Below are 13835 nucleotides of genomic sequence, written 5' to 3' on the forward strand. Positions count from 1 at the left end.
TCCCTACTGTTTCTACTCTCTACAGCTTCCTCTAGTGCTAGTGAAGTTATTCCCTGATGTCCTAACGTGTGTGCTACCATCCTCTCCACATGTTACTGTCTTCGCCGATTCTGCGGAGAACCTCTTCATTTTTATATGTCCACCCAATCTTTAACATCCGCCTCAATCGTCCCGATTCTCTTCTTATTGGGTTTTCCCACTGTTCATTGTACACTACCACACAATACTGAACTTCAAATGTACATTATCATAAATTTCTTCCACAGACTAAGATCGATTTTTGATACTAGTAGACTTAATTTGTAAAGGAATTCTCTCTTCGCCTGTGCTGGTCTGTTCTTTATGTCTTTTAGCTTTGTCCGTTATCTGTTATTTCGTTTGCAAGGTAACAGAATGCCTCGAGTTCTTGTACTTCGTGGTCCTCAGTTTAGAGGATAAGTTTCTCAATTGTGTCATATCTCGTACTCCTCATTCCTTTCCTCTTTCTTCGGTTTTCTCTCAATCTATATTCTGTGGCCAGCAGACTAGTCATTCCACTCAGTATGTACTGTAATTCTTTATCACTTCCTCTGGGGGATAGCATGTCATTAGCGAAACTTATCATTGATATTCTTTCATACTGAGTTTAATCCCACTCCTGAACCTGTCTTTTATTTTCGTCATTGCTTCTTCGATGTGTAGACTGAATAGTAGGGGAGAAAGACTACGCCCCTGCCTTACACGCATTTTAACCCAAGCACTTCGTATTTGGTCTTCCAGTTATTGTACCCTTTTGGCACTTGTACATATCGTATATTATCCGTTTTTCCCTATGTATTGCCCTTATTCTTCTCAGGATTCCGTGCGTCTTGCACCTTTTTACGTTATCGAGCACTTTTTCCTGGTCGACAAAGCTTATGAATGTGTCTTGATTTTTCGTCAGTCTTGCTTCAGTTATCAAGCGCTGCCTCACCGCTTCCTTTACTTTTCCGAAAGCCAGGCTAGTCGTCTTCTAAAAAATTCTCAGTTTTCTTCTCCATTCTTATGTATATTATTCTTGCCGGAAACTAGGGCATGAGCTACTATAATGTCGCATTAATCTGCCATTGTGAATTATAATTTGCCGAAAGTATGATGGTGTGTCTCCAGTTCTCATAGATTCCATGCATACATAACACCAAACAATTCATACGTAAAACAATCACATTCGTGTAGCTGCTTCGTGTAGCTGAAGAACGATAGTCGAGAAGTGCACTAAAAGTTTCAATCTTGAAGCTGGCGAAAGAAGATCGTAAGTCTGGAAACATCATACTTCCTTCGAGCCTGGCCAGCAGCGCTTCTTGGTAAGAGAAGTAGAACAAATGGAGCATCCTTCCCATTCGTGCGTGCTTCTTCCGACATTTGGGCGCGGGTGCCCGTTTCCAAAGTTTTTCCCAAACATAAAAACCCTGACGTTAGTTATTATGGACTAAAAAGTTGACCAAACAAATGGGAATAGGAGTTTTGTCTACAAACTACCTATACTTTCTTTGGGTGATGCTTCTATAAACGATAAAAGTCACCCTGTCTACATATTAACCAAAGAAATTAGGACATCACACAAGGTATCAAACATTACGTATATTGCGTAATGTCCTAACGGCTTTGGTTAATATGCTGGGTTCAAATGGTTCAAATGGCTCTAAGCACTATGGGACTTAACATCTGAGGTCATCATTCCCATAGACTTAGAACTACTTAAACGTAACTAACGTAAGGACATCACACAAATCCATGCCCGAGGCAGGATCCGAACCTGCGACCGTAGCAGTCGCGCGGTTCCGGACTGAAGCGCCTAAAGCCGCTTGACCACAGCGGCCGGCCTCACGCACAAGTTGACGGTTGACATTTGATGAATCTTCTCCCACACGACCCAACACCATCTCCTCAAATTGTACTGTGCAAGCACTGCTGTGTTGAGAACCTTATCCATTCCTCTGTTGCTTGAACGACCCAGCATCTTGCAAGTTCTATCGGTGGCGACAAATTCCTCCCGACCAGGATGACACCTGCCGATAAAATTTTCTTTTTTCATTCTCTCGGCTTTCCAGACACTGCAAATTGCTTCAGCGTACATTGAGGTGACAAAAGCTATGCGAGACCTCCTAACATCGATTGGACATCCTTATGCTCGGCGTAGTGCAGCACTTCGACGTGGCACGGACTCAACAAATTTTTGAACGTCCCCTGCAGAAATATTGACTCAAGCTGCCTCTATAGCCGTCCATAATTGCGAAAGTACTGCCGGTGCAGAATTTTGTGCACGGACTGACTTCTTGATTACGTCACACAAATGTTCATATCAGGCGATCTTGGTGACCAAATCATTCACTCGAACTCTCCAGAATGTTCCTCAAACGAATCGTGAAAAATTGTGGCCCTGTGAAAGGGTGCATCATCCATAATAATTCCATCTCTGTATCGCTGAAAATAGTCTCCAAGTAAGGGAACATAGCCATTTCCAGTCAATGATCGATTAAATTGGACCAGAATACTCAGTCCATTCCATGTAAACATAACCCGCACTATTATGGGGCCACCACTAGCTGGCACAGTAGGTTCTTCACAACTTGGATCCATAGCTTCGTGAGGTCTACCCCACACTCAAAACCTGCCACCAGTTCTTACGAAATTAAATTGAGACTCATCGGGCCATACCACGGTTTCCCAGTCGTCTGGATCCAACCGGCGTGGTCACGAGCTCAGGGGACGCACTGTAGATAGCTCTCGCACCCTCACATTGACGATTCGACACAAAAATTGCGTCTCGATTGAATACTACAGGCTCCATACCGAGTTCGCTCTGAGATACTAACGTGGCAACGGTCACCACGTGGAACCTCTACTGGGAGTCCAGTAGCGTATTTCCGATACACCAAAACCCCTTTACTGTCATCCTCCCACCTTCACATTGACGATGCAACAAAGATATTGTGTCGCCATTAAACACTACAGGCTCCGTGTCGACTTCTCTCTGAGAGTCTAAAGCGGCTACGGTCACTGCATGGAAACTCTCCTGGAAGTCCATTAGATTGTTTCCGTTGCACCACAACATGTTTACTGTAACCCACGCACCCTCACATTGCAGATGCAAACCAGAAATTACGTTGCGATTGAATTCTACAATCTCTATGCCGACTTCTCACTGTGAGACTAACGTGGCTATGGTCACCGAATGGAACGTCTCATGGGTGTCCAGTAGCTTTTGTCCGCTGCACCACAACCCATTTACTGTAACCCTCACAGGCTCACATTCACGATGCGACACAGAAATCGCGTCGAGACTGAATACTATAGGTTCCATGTAGATCACTCTCCGATCGACCAACTTGGTTACGGTCACCTCATGGAACATCTCCTGGAAGTCCAGAGGTTTGTTTCCGATGCAGGACAACTCGTTTACTGTAATCCTCGCACCTTCGCATTGACGATGCAACACGGAACTTGCGTCGCGATTGAATAACAGAGGCCCCATGCCGACCTGTCTTCCAGAGACTAACATGGCTGTGGTCACTGCATGAAACTTCTACTGGGAGTCCTTTAGCTTGCTTCCGATGCACCACAACCTGTTTACTGCAACCCTCACATTGACGATGCATCACAGAAATTGCGTTGCGATTGAATACTGCAGGCTCCACACCTAGCTCTCTCTGAGAGGCTAACGTGTCTCCAGTCACCGCATGAATCCTTTCCTGGAAGTCCATTAGATTGTCTCCGCTGCACCACAAACAGTTTACTGTAACCCTCCACCCACATATTGACGATGCGATGAAGGAATTGTTTCAGGAATGAATACTACAGGCTCCATGCCGACTTCTCTCCAAGAGACTAACGTGGCTACGGTCACAGCATGGAGCCTCTGCTGGGAGTGCAGTAGCTTGTTTCCTATGCACCACAACCCGTTTACTGTAACCCTCGCAACCTCTCATTGACGATGGAAGACAAAAATTTCGTCGCGTGCTGTTAGCACTCGCGTCGGTCACCTGCTGCCATAGCCCATTAACGTCAAATTTCGCCACGCTGTCCTAAAACCTAGTTTACACAATGACACTGCCTTGCGCCACTCGTCGTGTGAAACGAGTTGGACGCAAAAGGTTTGGTATGTCAGTAGACACGGCTCCACCAGTGTACGCTTTTGTTTCGTCGCCTTGTGAGTGCCGTAGTCATGTGTAAAATGAAAGATTTGCAGCTTTGCTTGTGGCAGAGTTAATTCTTGTTTGTATGAAATCGCTGCATAAGACAAAAGATAAAAAAAATAGAAACGTGTTTGGGTTCGTGACTGGATAAAGAAAAGAAGTCTCCTCGGTTGCTCAGCGACCCTGCTGAAAGAAATTGTGCTAGTAGACGCTATAAAATTTTTAATCATCTGTACTGCAATTTGTGAATGGGAGGCACCGCTGTGACGTTTTAAATAAATTAATATCGAACAAAGAATTCAGTTTTCCAGACTTTTTTAGCCTATTCTCCTGTCAACTATTTTCCTTAAAAAGGAATCGCTCAACTCGAACCAGAGGATTATAGTGATGTAGACGTGGGCTGTTCTGCAGTCAAAAGGTTTGCTTGTCTGTATTTTTATCAATTCATTTGTATATGTCTACCTATAATTTTAACTCAGTTGATTTTCCTCTACAGCTCAGATATTGTCTACCAATTCATGTTTAGACCGCGTATGACAGTCTCGAGCGAGCAACAAACCGCTGCTTGTTTTTTTGCAGTCAACGTCATTCAAATGCTACAAACTCCTATGCATAGCACGGATACCCAAAAAGCGAACAGTTTCCTCAGTTCACCACTTCATATTTCAGTTTTTTTACTCCCTACAGACACGCTTAACCTCAAAACTCATGCAACTAGTGTCGCCAAAGTTGAACAAGCCGAAAGAGCTTAGTTTCGGCGACGACTTTCGTACACTCACGCCGCGCATGCGCAGCATGTTACAGTGCAGTTGGGTGCAATCCAGTGTCGTTGTGAAAACTAGGCTTAACGGATACGTTCGTCGTCCATCCCACATTGAATTCTGCTGTTATTTCACGCAGGGTCACTTGTCTGTCAGCACTGACAATTCCACGCAAACGCCGCTGCTCTCAGTCGTTAAGTGAAGACCGTCTGCCACTAGAGTTGTCCGTGGTAAGAGGTAATGCCTGAAATTTGGTATTCTGGGAATACTTGGAATATTGAACACTCTGGATCTCGGAATATTGAATTCCCTAACGATTTTCGAAATGAAATGTCCCGTGCATCTACCTTCACTACCATTCCCCGTTCAAAGTCAGTTAATTCACCTCGTGCGGCTGCAATCACGTCGATAACCTTTCCACGTAAACCACCTGCGTACAAATGACAGGTCTATCAATGCAGTGCCCTTTTATACCTTGGGTAAGCGATAGTACCGCCATCTGTATATGTGCACCTCAGCGTACTTTAAATACACTCGTGGAAATGGAAAAAAGATCACATTGACACCGGTGTGTCAGACCCACCATACTTGCTCCGGACACTGCGAGAGGGCTGTACAAGCAATGATCACACGCACGGCACAGCGGACACACCAGGAACCGCGGTGTTGGCCGTCGAATGGCGCTAGCTGCGCAGCATTTGTGCACCGCCGCCGTCAGTGTCAGCCAGTTTGCCGTGGCATACGGAGCTCCATCGCAGTCTTTAACACTGGTAGCATGCCGCGACAGCGTGGACGTGAACCGTATGTGCAGTTGACAGACTTTGAGCGAGGGCGTATAGCGGGCATGCGGGAGGCCGGGTGGACATACCGCCGAATTGCTCAAAACGTGGGGCCTGAGGTCTCCACAGTACATCGATGTTGTCGCCAGTGGTCAGCGGAAGGTGCACGTGCCCGTCGACCTGGGACCGGACCGCAGCGACGCACGGATGCACGCCAAGACCGTAGGATCCTACGCAGTGCCGTAGGGGACCGCACCGCCGCTTCCCAGCAAATTAGGGACACTGTTGCTCCTGGGGTATCGGCGAGGACCATTCGCAACCGTCTCCATGAAGCTGTTCTACGGTCCCGCACACCGTTAGGCCGTCTTCCGCTCACGCACCAACATCGTGCAGCCCGCCTCCAGTGGTGTCGCGACAGGCGTGAATGGAGGGACGAATGGAGACGTGTCGTCTTCAGCGATGAGAGTCGCTTCTGCCTTGGTGCCAATGATGGTCGTATGCGTGTTTGGCGCCGTGCAGGTGAGCGCCACAATCAGGACTGCATACGACCGAGGCACACAGGGCCAACACCCGGCATCATGGTGTGGGGAGCGATCTCCTACACTGGCCGTACACCTCTGGTGATCCGCGAGGGGACACTGAATAGTGCACGGTACATCCAAACCGTCATCGAACCCATCGTTCTACCATTCCTAGACCGGCAAGGGAACTTGCTATTCCAACAGGACAATGCACGTCCGCATGTATCCCGTGTCACCCAACGTGCTCTAGAAGGTGTAAGTCAACTACCCTGGCCAGCAAGATCTCCGGATCTGTCCCCCATTGAGCATGTTTGGGACTGGATGAAGCGTAGTCTCACGCGGTCTGCACGTCCAGCACGAACGCTGGTCCAACTGAGGCGCCAGGTGGAAATGGCATGGCAAGCCGTTCCACAGGACTACATCCAGCATCTCTGCGATCGTCTCCATGGGAGAATAGCAGCCTGCATTGCTGCGAAAGGTGGATATACACTGTACTAGTGCCGACATTGTGCATGCTCTGTTGCCTGTGTCTATGTGCCTGTGGTTCTGTCAGTGTGATCATGTGATGTATCTGACCCCAGGAATGTGTCAATAAAGTTTCCCCTTCCTGGGACAATGAATGCACGGTGTTCTTATTTCAATTTCCAGGAGTGTACATTTCTTTAACGAGTATTGCTCCATTTCGGACACCGAGTTAAATGCTCCTCTCGTCCGTGCCCCGGAGCTTCTGCAGCATCGCGTGAAGTCGTATCCGCAGCCATGGCCAGAATCGACGCACTCTTAGCTATGTGCGTTGTGCGATACTGTTCCACCGACTCCAGTGTGAAGGAGAACATCCTTTCTTCTGCAATCGGATACTGATCCATGACGCTACAAGCGGACAGGCCTAGCACACATTGGTGGTAAGGCTTGTTACACCAACCATGAATTGTAATCATTGGGTAACTTCGTAGTGGGCACACCACAAGACGATTGTGTGTTGTTTCGCAAGGTAGCAACATCGGCGTCGATGCGGCAGTCATTTTGATTATTGTGTAACGTAAACAGTCTACAATCACCCATTTCTCACTCAAATTTTCTCGTCAGCTGAAATGTTATTTAGCAACCGCTGGTTTTAAACTCTCTTCCGGTTAAATAGTATTCGCCAGGAGAAATGGTCAATATTCGGGTATATGACAGAAACGATCATTTGAAGTAAAACTTCTAGTATGCACACCTTTCGAGCTATAAACACTTCACCTTCGATGATGTAAAGCAAATGTCATCTACTGCAAGCTCTTTGCTTTTTATGTTTTTGGAGGAGGTACAATGCAACAAAATAAGAAAAAAAGTCCAGAAACATGGGCTCTAAAGTGTATACCTTAAGACTTACGAGTGCTTGCTCATTAGAAGAGGTGTGTTTCACAGAAGTATTCGAAGCTCTTAACGCATGCCCATGTTTACTGAAATTATTTGCTTCAAATGATCGTTCCTCTCATATTCCTGAATACTGATCATTCCTTCTGGGACACATTTTGTAGTTTTTGTCCGAAAGTATGGAAGACGACGAGCGTAAATCTACGTCACTCATTTAGTAGTTTCCAGAATCCCATAATAAACGGACAGAAAATTCTTCACAGTATAGTAGTGTCATTTGTACTTGTATCCAGCGTTAATGATTCAGAATTGGACATTTGTGAGTCAAACTTCATTCATGAACTACACCACCGTTTGTAAAAATTGAAGAATCCACCAAGCAACGGCCTGAATGACTCCAAAATTGAAGGGTGTATCGAACAGTGGAACCATAAGTGGTTAAGTTTGCAGGGAGATGGCGTCCACTTAGGTCCAGCACTGCCTTCATTTATGTGGCCGGAGAGGTCAGTGTTGTGGCACGCTCAGTAGGTGCAGAGTCATCCAGCGAAGTGGAAAGGTGCAAACAGAATTCTATTGTGCCTCATCTATGTCACAATGTGAGCCTGTTCGAACTGGGCAAGATAACTGGTTTCGGGAAACGAGTCTGTCGTACCGACATACTGCGGCCCGTACAGTGAATGCTGGTATATCAATGATGTGTGTGTGTGCAGCCAATGGATAGAAGAGGGTCACACACAGCAACGAACCTATACTAAACCATTGTGATCACATTGTAGCATGACTGTAATCTTGTACGCATGGTCGTAAGCAAGAAAGATTTGTCCCTTGTGTTGCTTTGGCGTTGTATCACTGGTACGGGTGTTGGAACTCGTGGGACGCATATCATTGTGCCTTCTTCCACTGACCAGAAACCACCAACGCTTCAGTCCAGGATGGGCACGTGTACGCCATCACTGGCGTGGTAAGTAGATAAATATTGTGTTTTAGGAGGAGTCCCGCTTCAAGCTGTCATAGAGTAATGCCTGCGTTCGGATCAGACGGTACCGCGATGAACGCTGTTGCCAGATTTCTCTGTTGAGCGGCGTAGCTGACAAACGCCAAGTGTGATGGCTTCGGGCGTCATTGGCTATAGCGTGCGATCTCGTCCCCTAGATTTTGAGGGCAATCTGAACAGCTATCACTTCATCAACAAGTGTTTACGGTCGGAGGCACCAACTCCTGGCTAGCCGGAGTGGCCGTGCGGTTCTAGGCGCTACAGTCTGGATCCGAGCGACTGCTACGGTCGCAGGTTCGAACCCTGTCTCGGGCATGGATGTGTGTGATGTCCTTAGGTTAGTTAGGTTTAATTAGTTCTAAGTTCTGGGCGACTGATGACCTCAGAAGTTAAGGCGCATAGTGCTCAGAGCCATTTGAACCTTTGAACCAACTCCTGTAGGCAGCTCCACATGTCATATTTCAGCAGGATAATCTCCAGCCACATGTTTCGAGAAGGGGCAAGCTATGTTTGAAGAACGACGGGTCCCACAGCTTCGCTAGTCTGTATGTTTGCCTAACATATGGCTCATCCAACATGTTGAAAACGGTCGGCAACTTGTACGTTATGGCCCTCCTGCAACCACTGTCGATGCTTTGTAGACGCGCATAGAAACCGCATGACAGTGTACTCGGATCTCTCGCAGCACAACCACGCCTTCTTTCATTCCATGCTACGACGTTTAGAGAGTCTAATTTCAGCTCGTGGCGGCTTCGCACCATACTGATTTTTCACGGTCAACGTGCATGTCAGATTCATCTATTCTTTCGTCTATTGCCAAGTCCCTAATACGTGGAATAAGTTTCACTGTAATCACATGCCACTTTCTTGGTGTTGCAGTCTTCGCAAACGGTAATGTATTTCGTAATTTTACTTCAACATTAAGCATTTAATTAAACGGTATATTGACAAAGATATCTTAAGACTCTATATTTTCGTTTACAGTACTGATTCACTGATCCAGAAGACCATCAGACAAAAGTTCTCGCACTGTACCGTGCTGACTGTTGCTCATCGTCTGAACACAATCATGGATTCCGATAAGGTTCTCGTAATGGACGCCGGTCGCATGGTGGTGAGTTACAAGTAAAATTATATTTCAGTTCTTTGTGTTGCTCACTGTGTGGTGAGAATCTATTCTATGGTTACCACACGTAATTAAATATGAAATGTTGACATGTACAGCTTGTGTAATTCTAGTACACCACATCAATCTTATAACTGCGACGATGATGAACGATAGGACCATCTAAAGTAAGAAGAAAAATTAACAGTTGATTTGTTGAAGAACAAGGGAAACGCAGAGCTATACATTGCGTGTGCTCGCTTCTCCTAGTTACTTGGATATTTACTGGAAGTTAATATTAGAAGATAGTGATAAAGTCAATTACAAAATTTAACTCAATAACTTCAGTCATGAAATTCAATAAATACGAGGGCTATTCGGAATTTAAGGAACGATCGGTCGCGAAATGGAAACCCCAGTGAAAATCCGATGAAGTATTGCACATATGTGTTGGGCAGTGTCTCTAGTATGCCCGTAGATAGCGTCACGTCGCCCTTCTCAATTCTGAGCGCATAGTGAGCGCTTAAAGATACCTAGAAAATAGCGCCTGCCGCGAGATTTCGCCTAATTTCATGCAACCTTACATAAAGTAGCTGTCATGCATTTGCTTCTTCCTGACAATTCTCGCCGCTCACTGCAGGTGCAACGAGGACGCTCCTGCAGGGTTTTCGATGGGAAGTGTTTGATCGCCCTCCATACAGCACGGAATTGGCTTCCTCTGATTTTCTTCCCCGCTCAAATGAACCGCTGGCTAGGAAGACAACATTTTGGTACAGGCAACGAACTACAGCTCTGCGCAGAAAATTGTCAGAAAGAATAGGAGGCTGCCTTCCATGACGAGGGTAATGGAAAGTTTGTACAATCCTATGGCAGGTGTTTAAGTCAAAGCAGAGATTTTGTAGAGAAGTAGCTGGAAGGTGTAGTTAACTGTTGCAAACAGGAGCTTTGATTTTCACTGCGGTATCCATTTCGCGACGATCGTTGCTTGCTTTCCGAATAGCCCTCATATTAATAAGAAGGTTGTCCATAAAGTCTCGTGCGACATCTGTTTTGTGATGTGTGGCTTATTATAGAATAATATATTCGGCCTTTGTCATGGGAAGTTTTGCAGTGTTAGCCCATTCTGGTCTTAAATACGCATGCGTGCACATGGTATATTACAACTATCACTGTTCTTAAAATGGTTCTTTCCGTAGCAACTGGTCGTAAACAGAGTATTATACGAATTGATTCCTTGAAGGTCCCCCTTTTTCGACACCAACCATAGTCCTGAGAAATGAGATAAAACAATAAAATACTGAATCACACCTAATAGAGCACTATCGTAGTCAAGGCAGTCTAAAAGTTAATAACTGCCTCCTTTTGCAAGTTGAGTGTTACTGATCTTCAGTACAATTGGACACGTGTGCCACACCTCTACATAATTTAATAATGGGATAATACCGTCAGATGATGCAGAATTATACGTAAACTTTAAAAACTAAAACAGAAGAACACCTCCAAAAAGTCACTTTTTAGTTTTTCTTTTTAATAACGTCGGAGTTGAAATTCCCATCTTTTAATCATAACACCATAGATCCCAGAGCAGCAAATAGTGTCCAGTGGCTGAAAACAAACATAAGAAGTCTAGTAGAAGTGGTCCAAATAAATTTCGTTCAATATCCCGAGCATAAATTACTAGTATAATCTTTTAACATCTTCTGTGCTCAAATGTGATATCAGTAACGGAATGATCTCCTCTATGTCAACCAGCATTTATTTCGATAACATCGGACCTCTAAAACCCAACACGCACTTTTGTCATATGACATCGTGAAAGTCATGCATCAAAGCAGTCAGTTAGGTACATATTATCTTGAATTCCCAAAAGTATTTGACTCAGTAACACAACTGTCCCTGTTATCGACAGGTCGACTGCATGTAGTGTGAAGCGAAATTTATTGCTGAACTGCGGATTTCTTGGTAGGGAGAGTGCTGCACGTTATCTTCGATGGAGAGTCTTCGACAGGTGTAGAAGTAACTTCGGGTGTGCCCCGTGGGATTGCGTTGGAATCCTTGTTGTTAATGGAGTATCTTAATGACCTTGCATGCAATGATAATAGTAACCTCAGATTTTCGCAGGTAATATTTATCTACATCGTCTGAAAATAGCTGTCCAAATATTCATTGAAATGTAAAATTTTTAACTCCAAAAAATGTAAAAACCTACTATCCGATGACCACAATATCAGTAAGTCATAGTTGGAATCGGCAAAAATCATACAAATACCTGGCTACAACTGTTTGTGCTATACGAAGAGGAATGATCACATAGCCTCATTCGTAGGTAAAGCAGATGGTAGACTTCGGTTAATTATTTGAATACTAGGATAATACAGTCAGTCTACAAAGGAGATTGCTTAAAAACATTCGTATGACTCATACTGAAATAATGCTCGAATGTGTGCGACTGGTACCATTTAGGACTAACACGGGACGTGTAACGTATACACAGAAGGACGGCATAAGTGGTCACAGATTTGTCTGCCTCTTGGGAGAGTGTCACGAAGATGCTCAAAAAAGAGGCAGCACCCCCTCCCATGTACCTCACAGTGGTTTGCAGAGTGTAGGTATAGATGTAATTGTAAACGTAGAAACTGCAGTAGATAACTCTGTTGCGTTCTGTATACATACGCTGTACACTAGCGCGAGCACATGAATGCGAAATATGTCACACATTTAAACAATATAGCTTTAATAAAATTTGATTCAGGATACTTCGTGGAAATAAAACAGTAAAAGCCACTGTCAACAACACTTTATTTTTATCTCAGTTTGAAAATGTAGATAGTAATTTCGAAAGTAATTTATGGACAATGATATGATCAGTTCATGTGGCTAACGATACAGATCTCCGCTGATGGTTATCTTATCAGTAACGTATGAATTGTAAAGTATACGTTTATCTAACGTTGCAATACCTGTTACCGGCAGAACTAGTATTTAAGCCGGTTTCAGCATGCTCTCCTTTTCTACTATACAATTCTTGTGAAATAAATTCTCTGTTTAGCTCTGCTTCTTTTGTCTTCAGGAATTTGACCATCCACATATATTACTACAGAAGAAAGATGGCATGTTTTCCAAAATGGTCCGACAAACGGGATATCTTATGGCAGAACAGCTTAGTAGAATTGCTGAAGAAGTAAGTGACATTTTAATAGCAATTTCAAATAGATTGTTGCTGCGTGCTGCTATTTATGTTGGTTTTTAGTATTTTACAGTCATATCTTTTTCACATCAAAATGACGATATATCGTTCTTTCTGTTACAGTGCTACAACGAAAAAGTTACGCATTGAATCTCGAGTCCTGCAAGACTGAACCAAATGTGATCACATTCCTAATTACTACGCTGTACTAGTCACATAATTTTTAAACAGTTGATTATCTGTCGGAGTATTATTGTAAAATTTCTATGTAAATAACGACCTAACTACTGTACATTATTAAAATTACGTGCCATACTTCTAAGTATTTCAGCATTTATGAAAATGGTGTAGCAAGTTTTGTAGGTAGTTGTTACAGATCATGTACAAATTAATATTGTTGAATTAAGTCGCTGTTTTTAAAGAACAATATTTTCCCACAGACCTCTTTCTGCATGAATTGTGAGTGAATTGCGAGTGGTTCGAGAGAAAGTGTATCTTATTAATCGGTTTCAGTATTCAGTTTCAGCAATATGTCAGTAATTCACCGAATACAATAATGATTTAATTGAGGAGATTTCTCTGTAAACCGGAACACATGTGAACGAATTGCGAAAATAACTCGGTGTTATGGAGTATGTATATTTTTGTTATAACAAAAAACTGATAGTACCTGAAGCATTAAATGATGTACCCATAAATAAGAAATAAAAGATTGTTACCATTTTATAAATTATTAAGTCTTCAAATAAACTGATATTTGCATTGGTTCATTTGCAGCATTCCGTAGTACACAGCCATACAACATTCTTATTGATCGAAAGGTGAGTAAAAAGTTGTGCGTTAATTAGTAATGTAACAGACTGGGGCATCAAGTGAAGATGAACTGTTAACTATGCTCACTATTTACGAAACGCCGTACGATACACTGAGGAAAATGATATGCATCTATTCCATTATTTTTCAACTATTTATGCTGGC

The 13835-nt window shown here is 43.9% G+C and overlaps 1 protein-coding gene across 1 annotated transcript in view; it reads left to right on the forward strand.

Annotated features, from left to right (window-relative positions):
- LOC126334774 (ATP-binding cassette sub-family C member 4-like) overlaps positions 1–13587 on the forward strand; it is a 261316-nt gene extending 247729 nt beyond the window's left edge. The window contains exons 23-25 of the mRNA XM_049997362.1: positions 9550–9679; positions 12741–12851; positions 12981–13587. Of these exons, the coding sequence (XP_049853319.1) occupies positions 9550–9679; positions 12741–12851; positions 12981–13007 (268 nt within the window). The 3' untranslated portion in view covers positions 13008–13587. The remainder of the gene's footprint in view (positions 1–9549; positions 9680–12740; positions 12852–12980) is intronic.
- Positions 13588–13835: the final 248 nt, after the last annotated feature.

Source organism: Schistocerca gregaria, chromosome 2 (assembly GCF_023897955.1).
Source record: "Schistocerca gregaria isolate iqSchGreg1 chromosome 2, iqSchGreg1.2, whole genome shotgun sequence".
NCBI lineage: Eukaryota > Metazoa > Arthropoda > Insecta > Orthoptera > Acrididae > Schistocerca > Schistocerca gregaria.